The sequence below is a fragment of the Neopsephotus bourkii genome, unplaced genomic scaffold (assembly GCF_033783945.1).
Source record: "Neopsephotus bourkii isolate Nb327-2 ecotype Australia unplaced genomic scaffold, CSIRO-AGI_Nbou_v1 NB_388, whole genome shotgun sequence".
Classification (NCBI taxonomy): Eukaryota; Metazoa; Chordata; class Aves; order Psittaciformes; family Psittacidae; genus Neopsephotus; species Neopsephotus bourkii.
Window position 1 is genome coordinate 48,406 of NW_026900893.1, and position 17,993 is coordinate 66,398.

Sequence of the window (17,993 nt, forward strand, 5' to 3'; positions counted from 1 at the left end):
GTTATTCACTAGCAATAGCCACAAATTTTTAATGTGATGTGTTCACAGTCCCACAACTTACATCAATGTAATTCAAAGGTATTTCTTTTGGGTGAATGTCTCACCAAAAGAAGTTTAGCATTTGTGTGCCGCTCAGAAGTCATCAGGCGGGTCAGTCCTTACATCGAACAAGACTACAGACAGTAAGAATTCAAGTCTTACTTCTGCAGTAAGAAAGTAAGTAATGCAGTGACAGGAAGGGCGACCTCCTCCACTTGTACTACATGGACAGAGAATGAAGCAGTGACACAGAAGCCCAAAGACTTAGCACTAGAGAAATACGTATTATTTTCATTTTTGTTGTGCAACATAGAATCATAGAATAGTTAGGGCTGGAAAGAACCTTAAGATCATCGTGATGTCAAGAAAAAAACAACAGAATTAAGCTCAGGTACCTCAGAAAACAAGGAAGGGCTTGGCTTGTGGTTAAAGTTTTTAAATTCCATGAGATAAAATATCATCAAGTATCTTCCTTCCCAGAATATATCAAGCAGGACAAATCCAACTTAGTTTTTAATGCCGTTGAAAGTTCTTTTGATAGCAGTTCATGAAGTGATACTCTGTCATGTGAATACACCCAATTTCGTCCAGTCCAGTCATAGCGCTTGGGCCCACTAGAAAACAAAGAACATGCTGTGTAAGTACGGATTATTCATGGAGAGCTGCTGGAAGCCTGCATTTATAATGTACCCCGGGAAAAAGAACAGACAACAAATAGAAGGGCTGGCGGGCAGTCTGGGACAGTGGAGCAGAAGACAGATACTGATGAGCCATCCAACAGATATCCATCCCTGAAAGGGGAAAAGATGTTTTCGGTCACTGACATAAGCTCCTTCCCTTCCTGGTTTTGGCACAGATTTCCCCACTTTCTTCCCTCACCTCCTTATTCCCTCATTTGTATAATCTTCTTGCACACAAATATTACAAGGGGTATTTGTGTAACGCTGAATGAATGGTATCAATTAGTTCTTGCAGCAGCCACATGCAGGTATTCTAAACAAAGCAGAACACAAATCACCACTCTCTCTTCTTAGATGAAACAAAAGAATTTACCAGCTGAAAGCAAATATATTGGCATGTAGGTGGTTTGTATTTAAAATGCTGTTTTCCTCTGTGTTATCATGCAGTGTTGGCTTGACTTTTCAGGCCTATATTAAGTATCAACACAGAAACTTGAACACCTGGGGTTCTATTCCAGACCTCTCTATCTACCCAATTCTCCACACTGGAAACAAGAGAATGATTGAAAGGCTCTCATTACTGTTAACATTAGCTAAGAAACTAATAAAAAAAAAAAAAGTTGTCTAGGATAAACAGACAAATGATCAGTCTTATCCTTGAACTCACAGGACAAAATGCCTTGGAATGGAGACAATCCATGCACAAGATCTGCTGGAAAAGAGACTATCTTATATACACACAAGAACAATCTGCAGGTTTTAAACAAACATAAACACTAATCTGAAACTTGGATATCCTCAATTACTCACAATATTCAAATGAAGACATTTCCAACTACTAAACAAACTATGAGGAGTCAAAAATGCAAGCACAAATGCAAGTCACTTCCAGTGAAATCTCACTTCCTGTATGTTAAGTGGCAACTACTTGGAATCAGGATTATGTGCTCTAATTACATTTTTCACTCCTTTGTGCAGTACCACTATACAGTCCTGCACCTAGGGAATGACACAATGGGATGCAGCCATTCATGAAAAGTGGGCTAATGCAGGCTATTTAATTAACAACAAAGAAGAGCGTAAGTTAACTGTTTTTAAATGGTGCATAGTAAGGATCAGTGATATGGCTAGCATATGATATGTCTCCATTGTCCTCTGAATCTTCAAAATGCTGTACAAATATGATTTTTTATTTAAATAATTTAAGCAAGGATCTTGTGACTCCTATAAAATGCCTACAAAGATAAATATAGACTAAATATATTTCTCATTGAAAGTCTGCATACATTTTTAAACAGTGAGAAGAATTAAAATATCACATTACGGTATTATTAAGAAACACTGTGTAAGGTTTAGAAGTCTTTTCAGTCAAAGGAGCTACATGAAGTTACTGCAGTCACACTGCTGGCAGGTTACACCCACCCCTGAAACCCCCTTCTAAAATTGTTGACTTTTTTACTTAAGTAAAGCTTTGCAAACGCAAGCCTCAGTGCACTTCAGTGTATAGACACAGGATAGCAAACTGAAGGTCAAAAAAATTCAAGAAAATGTCTCTCTCTCAAATCTTAATACTTTGTCTCTCTCAGAATATGTTCTTAAAGACCCAAAATGTTATATTTACTGTACAAACAACATTCAGTACAAGTGACCACCTGCAGGTGTATTTGCTTCTTTCAGTTCCTAGTATATTGCGTTAAGGAAGTATGTCACTCCAGATCCTAGAGTGTCTGCTGGAGTAGCTTTTTAGAAGTTAGGAAGTAAACGAACATGCAGCATCATATGTCAGGAAATACTACTGTTTACCATAATACCAGCTGAGGAAGCACAAAACTTAACATTTGTAGGTGAATCATTTTTCTTTGCAGATGATGGAAAATACCATCAAGAGAATTTTTGAGTTCATCTCTTTCCTTGAGTATTTTTATTCACAATTAAAAAAAAATGTTTAATGTTTATCAACAAATCCCGTATTCTGGAGCATTAATGCTTAGCTCAACTAGTGTTGGCTCTAAACTGATAAGAATTCTGTGAATTTTGGTTTTCAGAAATACATGAAATCTTTGTGTCAACGACACAAAAATCTTACAGTGATCTTAAACAGAATCAAGGTTCAGAAATTATGCTATTTAAAAATATACTGAATGAATAAATTCTGACACTCAGCCTGCATCTGTCTAAAAGTTTGTTCAGGTTGCTAGACCTGTGCTTTAGCAAGTCACATACCTGCTAAGTAAATTATTTAATAAAAGGATTCTGGGATAGGAGTTAGTACAAAAATTACTAGCCTGGTGTGCTGTGTAGCAAACAGTACATAAGTACAATAAAGCAAAGTCATGCTTGGAAATATTTGATCCCAGCCAGATTTTGGCCCAAGGGCATTTCCTAGTTTTCCAGTGGAAGACAGTCAAAGTTAATAAGTACCCAGGGTTTGAGAAACGCCATCAGGATATTGCTAACATTTATTTGTATAAGCTGTTCAAAGCAGGAATCCTTTATAGACGAGAAATAAAACACAGCACTGGGAACAGCAGTACCTTGTTTCTGAACACCATCATGGGAAAAGGACAACGCCACTCTTACTCAGACCGGGGCAGAGGGACCAGAATTGCTTATGTCAAAAATGGGAAACATAGGAATGGGAGTTCAGTTTCCCTCAGTTTCCTTCCAGTGAAGGAAACTGTTTGTTTACAAAACATGTTTGTTTACAAAGCTTAAACAGTAAAACTTTGTATTCTTGAGCGAAACAAAAATTTTGTTTTGCAGCAACAGCCATATACATAGGTTTTAACACATCAACTGTAGATTTAGCAAAAGGCGACAAGAAGTTTAAATGTCCCACAAGTCTCTGAATTATTTTAAAATCATATTCAGTTCCTAATTGGATCTTCTTGATTACTTGTTGAGTCTTCATCCATTAATCTTCAGGTATTTCTACAGTTCTGTTTTTATTAAGTATCCCAAGACTTTTCCTTAGGCAAACTTTATGAAGCATCCCAGACTTTTCTTTAGGTAAACTTCATGTCTATTAAAATCGTTTCTCTTAAAATCTTGAATCCCATTGTGGGGTTTTTTTCCCAAGACACAAACCCTGCTACAGAATTCTAATACTGCAAAACTATTGCCAGTTTTGCAATCACTGAACAACATTAAAGAGGTATGCCCGCACAGTTACTGGGAGTGCTCATACTTTCCAGCTAACTAGTTCCTTCACCAGCAACACTGACCAACTCCCTCAGCCCAGACAGTGGCAGAGAACACAAATTTTTGGGGGAGACAGCTACAACATTTTCCCACTTAGCTGCCTGTCCTCCCCGCTGAAACCAACCAGAAAACCTGGAATGGACCAAAACACAGCATTAGAGAAGGCAGAGGGAACAGCTAGCCAAGGCTTGGTGAAGGGCAGATGCTTGACAAAAACAACTAGTGGGAGAGCACATAAACATACAAAGCAGGAAATCCCACAAGCTTAAAGGGGAAGGAGCCACCCTATTTAAATACAAAGAGAAGTTTAGATCATAACATCATCATCATCACTCTTTCCAATAGAAGCTTTGGGTTGTCTTGTTTGTGTTTTTTTTTAATCATGCTGTTTATTTTTTCTGTGAGAAGGCTATCTTCCTGCAGACAGTGGTTTTGGACCAGAACAGCATATGAAAATTCTGTATTACACATTTCCTGGATTAAATAGATGTGTCAGTATACTGCACTGTGACTCAAACCTCTGTAAGAAATTATTAACAAACGGTTAGATTATATCATGTTTTGAGAGTATACTGAGCAAAAGGGTTACTTATAAAAAGGATATTACATAGTCCATGCTGTGCTATAAAAGAAGGGGCGTTACATTTCAACCTAGTCTGCAGACATTACATGGCTAACTTACATGTAACTTACCTAGTGGGTGAGGACAGCCAAATCTGACGGTTTGGTGTTTGCTTATTGATTACGTATGTTCCCATGTCTCCACCTAATTTCACTGTTAGAACTCCACTCTCAAAACACAAAATAAGAGAGAAGTTAAAAATTTGTCTCCTGTTCCTTGACAAGGATGACAGTATCTGATGTAGATAAAACAGAAACTTACATTTCTGTATCACTTTCCCAAATATTTTCCTAACAATAATAGTTTGGAAGAATGATCATTAGGTATCAAAAACTTGTATTACCTAGGACAACCTGCATATCTTTGAGTCTGGTCCAGACTTTAGACCTTCTTGTCAGAGTTTGATTTACTGCATTTGCACCATTCACAATGGCGCTGCTTAAATAATATTCTTGAGCTTTTGATCTGTCACCTTGGAAGAACTGCTAGTTCATTCTGCAAAGATTAAAACATCATCCAATAACAACCTTTTCTATTCCTGAACCGCTGAGAAGTGGTGTGGTTCAAAACCAAGAAGCTTTACGTGTTATTGCTAGATTCCTGAGCCATGAAATTTTACCTAACTTTTCCTAAGTAACTGTAACAGTTTCCCAGTGAATAAACACAATTCTTTCTCCAATAATTCTGATGAAGTGCCTATATCCTGAATCATACCTCAAAAATGTTCCACTTCTAAAGTCCATGAGGTCTAGTTTGTTTTAGTTACGCCAGCTTGACCATTATACTAGCAAGCATTTATTCTCTTTTTTTTTTACTTGCATTTCTTACTGACAACATGATTCATGTTTCTCTGACATTTTCATAAGTGCATTTGAATGGCATACATTAACTCTGACAAAAATATTTATGTCCTAACTTTAAAAGTAAAAGAACAACCCTACTTAGATGAAAGGTAACCTACAGATGATCCAAATTATGCTGATTAAAAATTACAGCTTGATGATTCAGGTAACAGGTTAGTCGTATTTTAGCTACTGTTTCTCAAATACTTCATACCCTATAGCATTCCATTTAAGGGAATCGTATTTTTCATGCTTTAGTCAGGACAGCCACTATCATTGCTAGGGCTATTTGCTACATATAAACACTTACTATGGGGAAAAAAACTTTCATTTATGAATACCTACTGCCTGCAAACTTAACGTGTAGCACAGGCAGCGCCTTTTAAGACCTTAAACTGCAAGATACTTTTACTGTATTTTGTAGTATATGTTTCATACTACTGGATGTTTACGTCTGTTAGCTCCTGGTAACAAGAATATTTGAAGAAAGGTATTTTTTCTCCTGGACATGACAACGTTTAAAGGTTCGTTCCAACCCAAGCCATGACCTATGATCCTATATAAATAGTATAAAGAAATCAAGTTTGTAACATGACATGGGCAGAACAGAACTTTATCACGTTCGCCACCTGGTGGCCGGCTACAGTATTAGCCTTTGGAATTGAAACCTCCGACTCTTAAACCCTTCGCTTGTTTCTTTCCTCTTTCAGAAACAACAATATATTATGTCATCATACAGTTTATGCAATAAAAGAGTACTAGTAGAAATTAAGATGGATGTAAAAATAATTCCTTTTGCGCCTCACAGAGAGTCAATGTCAAACACAATCCACTCTACAGTGGCTAGAGATAAAATTCTGACATCTCACCTTCACACAAAGAAGTGTCTAAGAATATCAAAGAACTAAATCATAATCTTTTTTGCTAATTTTTGTCCTAAGCTCTTTAAATCAGGCTAACTGGTGCCAATATGCTAAAACACACGAAATAGTAATGGCTAAACAATGTTTTGCTCTTCACCAGAAAAGCAATTGGCTGTAACATTAACTCCTTAATTAAAGCAACAAATAGTATTTACTAACGCAACAACAGAATCCTACTAACAGTGTTATTCTGTTATTTTCTATTCTAGTCATAAGAAATAAAGAATGAATATTTTGATGGCAAAGTTAAGCAGGAACTAGTCTGAACACTAGAGGGGGTCTGTCTCTGGGGTGGTTTACTGGTTTTGTTTCGGTGGTGGTTTGTTGTTTGGGGTGTGTTTGTTTGTGTGGGTTTTGGGGTTTTTTGGTTGGTTTTTTTTCATTTTTTTTTTCACAGTGCAACCCAGACCATCCCTTCAAGGTCCCTGCGCATAAAACCTTAAATGACAGGGCTCTTAGAAAGCAACCTCCTAGTGGTAAGACATGAACAGGGAGCAGAAGTTATGTGACCTCAAAAAAATGTGGCAGTGAAAGACCTGTGTTGCAGATGGCAGCGTAGGGAGAAATGCACTCCCCTCCAAGTCATGTAGAGGGTTGTAACATACAAACCACTTCAGGGCTTGTATATAAAGCTAATAAATTCCTATATACAAATTGACAATGCATTTTTAATCTATCACTCCTCTAAAAGAATTTGACTGGCCAACCCATTAAAGACTCCAATTACCAGGCTAGCACCTGCCCAATGTCTCCCGTGACAGTAGCTTTCTCTGGTCTCACTTCTGCAACTACACAAACATTGCATCCTCTTGTTGCTTTTCTCCACCACAGGTTGACATGCGTAAAGCCAGGATAAATGTACTCTGCCTGGCCAAGACAAATGTACTTCTTGGTATTCAGGGCAACCAAAGAAACTGCTGTATCAGCTACATGTCATGTACATGTACTATGCCACACAGGCCTGTCCTATGGGAGTATTTGGCAAGGAGAAGTGACTGCTGATATCAGGTGCCTATGCAAGCTTAGAAAAATTTATAGACCAGCTGTTGTTTCCTCTTGTGCTCATTTGTTATTTTACATTATCTCTTTCTCTACACTCTAAACATTTTAAATCCTCAAATCATACAGCAGCATGTGTTACTTTCCACCAGAACAGTTGCTCCAGTCAGTATAAACTCGCATATTTTTACAATAAAGCTGTAAAACATGACTGCATTCTAAGTGTTGGCACTAAGGTGACCAATTTAAATTCTTCCTCAAGGAAAAAAAGGTATAGTAATTACATTGGTAATAAAATGCTTAAAACATACCCCTAAAGAGACATCATAATCTTCTGGGGTAAAAGGCTTATCTGTCAGGTCTTCAAAGAAATCTGCTAAGGAGTCCAGTGTCTCTTCAGCCAGTTTTTCGTAAGTGGTCTCATCTAAAGACCTACAAATAACGTAAAAGTCCATAATTAGGAGAAATCTGTAGAACACAGTATTTTCCCTATAATAAAAACATACCATGACCTTGGAGGAAACAGTAACCATGAAATGAGCATATAAAACAAGCAGTAAGTTGGGTTTTTTTTTATGTAATGTAGGTAACTATCCACCTTATAAATGGAGGTGGAATTTTGAAATTTTGGTAGTAGAGCTCTCTTAACTGAGGATTATGCATTTTTTTCCTCAGATATACTGACTTCTGTTTACCAAGAGGAGAGAGGTAGGAGAAAGTTAGATTTCAAAACCAGGCATTTTCGTAAAAGGACTTTGTGCAAGAATTACTTAGTTTTGAACTTTATGAAGAGACAAGCACCTCCTGTTCAGAAGCGAATGTCACTTGACTGTAAGAAACTTGCCATAGCTATAAGCAGGTTAGAAACATCATTATCGCATGCCATGTCCACACACAGCATCTGGCTTCTCAAATTACCAACACAGCCTGGTAATTAGATGTTATTTAAAGTGTGCTTATGAACTAATACATACAATTACCTTCTTCTTCAGAGAGTCTTAAAGCACCTTTGTAGCCATTACGTAAGGCTTACAGCACTTGTGAGACTGCTTCTGTTATCCTCTTTAAATAAGTAAAAAAAGTTAGTGGGAACAAAGTCTAGGTTAGTTTAATTAGCCAAATGTAATTAAATCACTTAAGTTTTTCCACCTGTATCAGTGTTAACTTTTAATAGAGTGTGTAAGTGGATATCTCTAGCAGCAGACAATTTAATGAAATCATTTCAGTTTTTGCTAATGGGTACAGCAATACAACAGTTACTATGGACTATGGTGACTCAGTATCTTTCAGTTGATAATACAGATATTTTATTTTTAAGTTTCTTGCTAGTCAGTTACTGAAATGTACTCTATGCCACTTATGTGAGGCACACCACAGAAAAGCCTAAGGGCAAGGAGAATGGAAAGCCTTAGAATTAGGCAGGATTCACATACTGGTTCAAGGTGCAGTTCAGGTACTTAAGAACTATCTTAGGTACCTGCAGAATCCTTCATTGAGCCTCCAACAGCTGCATCAGATGGGGAGAAATCTCTGACAGATACTGTGTCACATCCTCTCAGCACAAGTAGAAATTTCACATATTCTGACATATGTAAAATGGTGCTAGACACCTACGTTTAGGTACATTAATTATCTCTTAAGTGAATTCCCAAATTCACCCAAAATGCTTCTTGTTAAAATTGTTCTTTTCCATCACATAAACATTACATTAGCTGATACCCTTATCATACGTACAGATTATTAAAAACATGTAGAGACAGCACTGTCATATGAATGTTTCAAAATAAAATTTACCCTGTGTTATTCAGAGTTCCCGCACTTCTTAAATTCATGAACTGAACAGTCTTGCTCTTCACCTCTGAAGCATATTGTAATTGCTGTTGAAAGTAAGGGTAAGTAAAATGGAATTAAAACTTAAACCACAAAGAATACTAAATTACATATTTGTCACATAAATTAAGTAAATCCTTGAATACTTTTCCACCCTCCCCAAGTAAAATACTCATACTCTCTATCACAGAGCTAATAAGGAAAGAATTATGTAGCTTTAGTCTCTGGATGACTGAGACAATCTAGAATATCCTTGTTTTCTGACACAAACTAATGAAAAAAAAAGAAAAAAAAGGATCTTATTCATAGAATAGTGAATTAGGAAAGAGAAGAACTGTATTCTTTCCTACTGCTCTCCTACAGAATTACTGAGCAACTTCAGACAACTAGCTTAGGCCAAGATTTTCACAAATATCCACTCCTCAGATGATTCATTATCAACAACTTGTGTCCCTCTGTTAGAAGCCATTAATGTTTTCAACTGAAGGAAACAGAAGCCCTGAATCCTTCTAATTTACAAAAGAGCTAATATCATAATTCACATTCCAAATCTCTTCTGTAAAAAAAAACCACCAACCAACCAAAAAAAAAAAAACAAAACCCAAACCAACAGCTTTTTCATTCCTAATTTATTTTCTTTTTAAAAACAAACAAAAAGCTTTTTAAAAACAAACAAACAAACAAAGGTACAAAAAAGCTTTATCAGCTTACTGGCAAAATAAGACAAGGGAGCAAAATGGACAACCCCTTTTAGGGAAAGCAGTACATGAACATGGATAAAAATACAGCTGGTCTAACACACTAGCAGAAGCACTTATGCTACCCACCAAGAAGATAGCATGTTTGCCACTTTCTTCTTTGCCTGGGCCACAAAGGCATATATTTTTAGATGAACAGGAAGATAGCATTCTTGATTGCGTTTTGTGCACTTGCACAAGGTTTTTCAAAACTAGCAGAGTGAGCTGAAAAGAAAGTGACATTTAAAAAGGAACTACAACTGACCCTCTTCAAGCACACCTGTGAGCCAAACACAAAACCAGTTCTCTCCATATGGTTTGATGTCTACCCTCAGGCTTTACAGATGAACTGTCTGGTAGTCCAAAGCCATGACATGGTCATGAAGGACACCAAACTCCTACCATCACAATGATTTATATTGACAAAATAGACACTGATGCATATGTATTTTTTACTGTACCCTTTATCATTTCTTTAATACACACTTTGGATCAAAAACTAAACAATCATAAATATGTCCAGGTTCTGGTCAGACTGAGAGGCTGTAAATCCCTAGTTTGCTCACGCTCAGTTTATGACCTGAGGCAGCCAACATAGTGGTAGCATACACTTGATATCACCCCTTCATATACCAAACCCAGTTCTAAGGGTGGCTAGCACGCATTCTCTGCAAGGGGAAGAGAGTAGCAAACAAGTAAATAGCTCTGGAGCACAGCAAACACGGGATTCACTTTGTCAGCAACATGGACAGTGGGACTCAGCGCAACCTCAGCAGGTTTATTGATGACACCAAGCTGCATGGTGCAGTAAACACACTGGAGGGAAGAGATACCATTCAGAGGGACCTGGACAGGCTGGAGAGGAGGCCCAATGCCACCCTCATGAAATTCAACAAGACCAAGTGCAAGGCCTTACACCTGGGTCAGGTCAATTCCAAGCACAGCTACAGGGTGGGCAGAAGCTGGACTGAAAGCAGCCCTGAGAAGGACTTGTGGGTATTGACTGATGAGAAGGTCAACATGAGTTGGCTTCAGTGTGCACACAGCACAGAAAGCCAACCGTATCCTGGGCTGCATCAAAAGGAGCAGCAGGTTGAAGTGATCCTACCCCTCTCCTCTGCTCTCGTGAGACCTGGAGTACCGCAGCCAGCGCTGTGCCCCCAACACAAAAAAGGATGTGGATCTACTCGAGCGAGTCCAGAGAAGGGCCAGGAAGGGGCTGGAGCACCTCTATGAAGACAGACTGAGAGCTGGATTTGCCTGGAGCCAGCTCCAGGGACACCTTGCAATGGCCTTCCAGTGCCTGCAGGGGGCCTACAAGAAACCTGAACAGGAACTTTTTACAAGGGCACGCAGTGGTTAAGACAAGGGGGAATGGCTTTAAACTGAAAAGAGGGCAGATTTAAATTAGATATTATGAGCAAATTCTTTAACGTAAGGGTGACGAGGCCCTGGCACGGGTTGCCCAGAGCAGCTCTCTGATTCCCTCTGACAGCTCTCGCTGTTCCCGTTCCCACAGCGCAGAACTGGTGTATTTGCATGTTTTCGGAACGCCCGAGACCGCCAGCCCCACACTTCTGCACTCCGGTGCTCCCGCGGGCGGAGGCGCCGAGGCGCGCTCCAGCTAGGCCAGCAGCTACCGGAGCACAGCTTGGCCTGGCCCGGCCCGGCCCGGCCCGGCCCGGCAGCCCGCCTCCTCCGCCTTCCCCTTCAGGGACGCTGGGCCACCTTCTCCCGGCCAGAGAGGAATGACGCTCTCCGCTGTGTGCCGGCCCGCAGGGAGCACCCGGGGGAAGGGGCGAGGGGCGCTGACTAGCCCCACGGGCCTGCAGCACCGGCTTGGGACCGCCCTTCCTTGGCCAGGACCGGCTCCAGGGCCACCCTTCCCTCCCCGCCCCCAGCGGTCGCTCGCAGCGGCAGCCTGGGCCGAAGCTGCCGAGGCTGCCCCGGCCGCCCCAGGGCAGTGGCAGCGCTGCCATCTCGCCTCCTCCCTCCCGGCGTCGCAGGCCTCATCTCGCTACCCTCCCGCCTCAGGCTCACCGTCCACCCGCGGCCGGAAGTGGCAGTCCCCGCCAGCAAGGCGCACCCAGGGGCTCCGCTCTGCCGCCGCGGCGGCACCGCCGCCAGCCGCTGCGCGGCATTAACCGCGCCGGCCGCCCCCAGCCTCCACATGTCGCCGCTGCCCACTGCGGAATAGGCCGAGGAGGAGCCAACGAGCTGTGCCGGCAGCGACCAGGAGGCGGCGCGGAGCTACCGCTCTTCCGCCGGCGCCGCGGGTCTAGTCTGGGGTGGGGGAGCGCGGTGGGCGACAGCGAGGCTTAGAGCAGCTGGCCGTGCCACGTGGGCAGATCTCTTCGTCCTTCCCTGCCTGAGGCGGGACGGGTCTTCCCCAGGTGTTGCGGGTCAGCGGGCTGGCAGGTGTTTCTGAGGGGCAGCCGCCGCCCGCCGGACCCTTCGCCGGTAACGCGTCCTGACCGCAGGTGTGCGTACCGGCTGGGTGCTGCGGCCGAGGAACGGCGGCGGTGGTGCCGCCCTCTGCTTGCCCGCGCCTGAGGAAGACGAGCAGCATGTGTGACTCCGCAGCCCCGCTGACTGCGGCGCAGCACAGCCTCCGTACACTTCACCGGAGTGCCTTGTTGCCGGGACAAAAAAGCTGTGTTGGGGTCGAGTACGATCTTTCCCTACCGCGTGCCTTTTCCGGCCATGGCCGTTTCCCCATCAGCCCATCCAGTGGAGAGGGAGGGTGTCCTACCCCCGCCGTTAGGCACAATCATTGTGCAGCGAGGCTGTGCCCAGGAAAGAGAGGTGCTGGGCCGTGCTGTACTGCTCGGGCTTTTTCACATGCCTGGGAGAACTCGGGGACCTCGGATCTCACCGGTATCATAACGACAAGTAGCTGTGATGGTTACTCGGTAACGTGACTGCAACCTCTGCGCACCCTGAGGTCAGCTGCTGTTCTTGGGTCAGGGAGTCATTGCTCCTGGGTGAAGCTCTGCAGGGACCTGCCCAGGCACAGTGATCTTGCCCGATAGGTGTACAAGAGCCTGGAGCCTGGAAAGGACAAAAAGCACAAGCAGAGGTACTATACACACACACCCACACCGTTCACCACGAAGATGTCAGAAGTCCAATCTCAACATCTTTTATTGTTACTTAAACTGAAAAAAAAAATAGGCTTCCCAGGGACATTAGAGATAAGAAATAATTCTGATGAAAAAGTTTCTTAAGTAAAAGCACGTTCAGTGGGAGCACAAATTTAATTTCAGATCCTTCCACAGGACAGGACTGAAAGATACCACAGTTGCAAATAAAACTGTAAATATGTAAAGCATACACGTATTTAAGAAACTTACCACTGTTCACTGTGATACATATTTTTTACATTCCTAAAACTCTCAAAGAAGCAGATGGCATCTTTCAACGCTTTAGGGAGTCAACTGTAAAGTTTCTCACCAAGATTTGTATTATTTCTTTAGAGGGAAATTACTTTATACTACACAAGGGCAGAAGCCCAGACAATTCAAGCTGGCTGTGCGGATTTCAACTGAGAGTTTGAGGTCTGTTGTAGTTAAGAGTTCTCTGTACCAAACCGTATTATTTAGCTTAGTCACCATCTTGCCTCTTTTCCAGCAGAGCCCTGTGTGTTTGTCACCAGTATTTTCCCTCAGACCTTGTAGGAGTCTGTGTTCTTGCTGATTTTGCAAGGAAAATGTTTATACATTGAGCAGATACAAGGTAACTTTAATTCCTTAATGAGCAGCCCACACTCTGTATCACTTCTGGAAGGAACTGTTTATGTGTGTGCAGCTATAATGGCCTACATATTGAGATAAGGCCTACAGGGAGAAATAACTTTTATCAGACCGCAGAATACATTAGTAAAAACAGTTCCCTTTTCGTATCTGGGAGAGTGGAAAGCAGCAGGCAGAATGGTGGAATACCTCGTATTTTATGTAGCATTTGATCTAGTAAAAGCTGGTGCTTTTTTACATATCTTGCCATTCCTATAAAAAGAGTGTCAGAAGGTATTTTCAGGTATTACCCAGGTAGTTCCTGGAAAAACAGTAATTTTCTCTAATCATCCAAAGTCATATGAAGCTCTAAACAGGAAATGTGCACCTCTTGTTTCTCAGTTTACAACAGATCAGTGAACTGTTGTAGATTAGGTAGTTTCTCCAATACTACCAATCTCACAAAATCATTTAAAAAATTGCAAACATTGTTCACGTTCATGAACTTTACAGGATGTTACTACCAGTGAGGATCATTCACACAACTTCAAAAGGGCCTGAGTTTGGGGATTAGCAATTTTAATGTATTAATGTGATGAGTGAATTCCTGTTTGTTAATCAAATCTTATTTGCTTAAAAATTGTTTGTTTAAGAGTTACTTAACTTGCTTAAAGGTTACTGGAAGACTTCGACACGTTGAAATTTGGCTTATAGACTGCAAGCATCTGTTAAAGTAAACTAGGTATGGAAAAGAAGATAAAGAGCCTTCCTCCCCACACACACCGGACCCACCGGGAGGCCGAATGAGACCCCGAAGGAGATAAGGAGCTTTCTCCCCACACCCACCAGGAGGCCAAATGAGACCCTGAAGGAGGTAAGGAGTCTTTCTCCCCACACCCACCGGGAGGCAGAGTGAGACCCCGAAGGAGATAAGGAGTCTTTCTCCCCACACCCACCGGGAGGCCGAATGAGACCCCGAAGGAGATAAGGAGTCTTTCTCCCCACACCCACCGGGAGGCAGAGTGAGACCCCGAAGGAGATAAGGAGCTTTCTCTCCACACCCACCAGGAGGCCGAATGAGACCCCGAAGGAGAGGAGCTTTCTCCCCACACCCACCGGGAGGCCGAATGAGATCGCGAAGGAGATAAGGAGCTTTCTCTCCACACCCACCAGGAGGCCGAATGAGACCCCGAAGGAGAGGAGCTTTCTCCCCACACCCACCGGGAGGCAGAGTGAGACCCCGAAGGAGGTAAGGAGCCTTTCTCCCCACACCCACCGGGAGGCAGAGTGAGACCCCGAAGGAGAGGAGCTTTCTCCCCACACCCACCGGGAGGCAGAATGAGATCCCGAAGGAGATAAGGAGCCTTTCTCCCCACACCCACCGGGAGGCAGAGTGAGACCCCGAAGGAGAGGAGCTTTCTCCCCACACCCACCAGGAGGCCGAATGAGACCCCGAAGGAGGTAAGGAGTCTTTCTCCCCACACCCAACGGGAGGCAGAGTGAGACCCCGAAGGAGACAAGGAGCTTTCTCCCCACACCCACCAGGAGGCCGAATGAGACCCCGAAGGAGGTAAGGAGTCTTTCTCCCCACACCCAACGGGAGGCAGAGTGAGACCCCGAAGGAGACAAGGAGCTTTCTCCCCACACCCACCGGGAGGCAGAGTGAGACCCCGAAGGAGATAAGGAGCTTTCTCTCCACACCTACCAGGAGGCCGAATGAGACCCCGAAGGAGAGGAGCTTTCTCCCCACACCCACCGGGAGGCCGAATGAGATCGCGAAGGAGATAAGGAGCTTTCTCTCCACACCCACCAGGAGGCCGAATGAGACCCCGAAGGAGAGGAGCTTTCTCCCCACACCCACCGGGAGGCAGAGTGAGACCCCGAAGGAGGTAAGGAGCCTTTCTCCCCACACCCACCAGGAGGCCGAATGAGACCCCGAAGGAGGTAAGGAGTCTTTCTCCCCACACCCAACGGGAGGCAGAATGAGACCCCTTATCAACGGGGCACACAGACGCAGAATACACCAAGAGTAGCACGTACACTGGATAGAGTATAAAATCAGTGACTTTGGGGAAATGGGGTGCGTGCCGTTGGCGGAGCAGAGACTTCCTGGCCGCCCAGCGCTGTTTTCCTTGCTGTTGCTTGCTCAATAAACCGATTTGATTCATTGGTCTGGCTCTAGTCAGTTTTTTGAGCCACTATGTATAACATTAATAGATGTTATAATTAAATATGTTAAATTAATATTTTAACTTTTTTTAAATTTTATTTTGATCCATGTCCCTGAGGTTAATGTTGTTCATATCGCAACACTTCAGTATCTTTTAGTCTGGTGTAAAGTAACTGCAAAGCAGTTCCAGATGCGAAATTGCTGCAGAGTCAGACCCCGCACCTGTGAGAGACCGTATCTTAAGGTGACTGTCTCAAAGCTTGTTTGCAGTCCTGGTGAGCTTGTTGCAAGACTTGCTGACGGTTTAACTGAGCTCAGCTGCTGTGAACAGGTAAGGGACAGCCACCCAAAAGCAGTTTCCACTGAGGTCAAGAACAGTCATGTCACTTTGTGGGATGTGCCTGAGCATGGGTGACCACCTCAACCTGCCAAGGCACGTACAGTCCATGGTAAATGATCACACAGTAATCGCGTGAGCTCCACGGCAGGACTGGGTGTGCACAGGAATGCAGTAATACTCTATAAAGGACTGTGCTATCAAATAGCTGGTGGGACCCTCATCACTGAAGTACACGGAGGCTGCGGACCAATGGGACATTGCTGGACCCACGGTGGTGACTGTCTGTTGCAACTCTATCCCAACTGTTTGCTAGATTTCCTTCTTTTCTATTTCTCTGCCTTTCCTATTGTTGTTTCCTTACCACAGTAAATAAATACTTGGTTTAGACAAGTACTCAATATACTTCTTTGATTAGCAGCATTTGGCCTCTTGTGTCTTAAGCTAACTCTGGTTATAACAGACTTGGGTCCTCCTGGACCAGGACGTCAGCTTCTGTCTGGAAAGAACTGGTAACTTTCTTGTTGCATGCAGATGCATGCACCACTGCAAATGGGTCAGCAAATACCTTCTACAAAGAACAGGTGGAACGCACCACTGATCACTTTTTTATCACTCTGTAGCATTAAGGGTCTGGGAAAACAGCACTGAGTTATATGAAATTAAATTGTCTGAAATATAAGCACAGTCAACAACAAAACAGATCTTGGGATAGGTGTTAGTATTTTCAAACCATTAAACACTAGTACAAGGCCATGAAATTGTTTTTAGTTTTGTTTTTTTTGTTTCATGTTTTAGAACTGAGGGCAACTGTTAATGCTACCACAAAAGGCAAAACGTTCCCTCTGAATGCCATATAATTAATTCATAGGGTCAGATTTACAAATTTGGAGTTATTCCCTACCTTTCTCTAAGCAGACAGCAACCTGTGCTTTATCCTTCTGGGCAGCTTGCAGGGCCAGAGTATTCAGGGACCAATGCACACAGAATGCCCATGTCTGTGACCTAATTCTTTAGAGTTCGCTACCTGTGGTAAGTTCCATCAGTTCAGACCTGGAGAAATAGACCAATACATTACTTCAGTACCACAGGGATTTGATTATACCTTCTGTATGTATTTTATTTTTACTTGACATGCACTGCCTCCTTAGCTTTATAGGTATGTTTAAAAGTCTTTAAATTTTCATCAGACTGCTGCCAATGGAAAATAGCAATGCAAGATGAAGAGAAACAGAATACTTAAGCATGAAACATAAGCATCTTTACGAGCTCCTGTACTCTTTGATGTTTGAAGCTTTCCACCATTTTGTGCATTAGAGAAAGAAATGTGTTCCAACTTACTGATCATTAACATTGCTTAGCTGTAATCCCTCTTTCATCAGAGTTGAACCATTTGGTCACACACATACACATACAAAAACAACCAACCAACCACCCACCCATCCTAAATAACAAAAACAGCCAACCAAAAAACCCTTATAAATGCACATGCTTTGGAGGAGGTTTTCCCAGGAGGCTCCATTGTCTATGCAGGATTTCCTTTTTCAACTGTTTTAATTTATAAATGGATGTGTTAAAGGGATTGTATACAAAGGATGGCTCAGAATCTGGCAGAATTGTTGCAGTGAAATTGTGTGTTCTAGGGACTTCCTAAGGTCAAATGATTCAGACACTACATCAGTAGGTAATTGGCAAAAGTGACACGTTATGTGCTTAATGGTTAATCTGGTGTTCAAGAATTTTCATGGCTTTCCCCAAATAAGACTAATCAGAAATATCTACCTCGTATAGAGAAACATTCTACATATATTATGATCTGTGCATGGAAGGACCAGATACTTCACATGAATGTACAGAATGTTTTTTTACAGGGCATGCAGAT

The 17,993-nt window shown here is 42.6% G+C and overlaps 1 protein-coding gene across 1 annotated transcript; it reads right to left on the reverse strand.

Annotated features, from left to right (window-relative positions):
• Window positions 1–389: 389 nt before the first annotated feature.
• Window positions 390–12,207, reverse strand: FXN (frataxin). Its single transcript, XM_061349241.1, has 5 exons — window positions 11,914–12,207; window positions 9,101–9,183; window positions 7,618–7,738; window positions 4,614–4,711; window positions 390–653 (listed from the first exon to the last, which is right to left on the reverse strand). Exons 1-5 carry the CDS (start codon window positions 12,043–12,045, stop codon window positions 500–502), a joined length of 588 nt encoding a protein of 195 aa, XP_061205225.1. The 5' UTR covers window positions 12,046–12,207; the 3' UTR covers window positions 390–499.
• Between the last annotated feature and the right edge of the window lie 5,786 nt (window positions 12,208–17,993).

What these genes read in the sequence shown, in the direction of transcription:
- FXN (XM_061349241.1), bottom strand. Translation starts at nt 12,045, where the DNA reads ATGTGGAGGCTGGGGGCGGCCGGCGCGGTTAATGCCGCGCAGCGGCTG. An exon ending in GGAACTCTGAATAACACAGG is followed by an intron (nt 7,739 to 9,100) that starts GTAAATTTTATT and finishes CGTTATTTGTAG; the next exon opens with GTCTTTAGATGAGACCACTT. An exon ending in TGGCTGTCCTCACCCACTAG is followed by an intron (nt 654 to 4,613) that starts GTAAGTTACATG and finishes TTTGTTTTCTAG; the next exon opens with TGGGCCCAAGCGCTATGACT.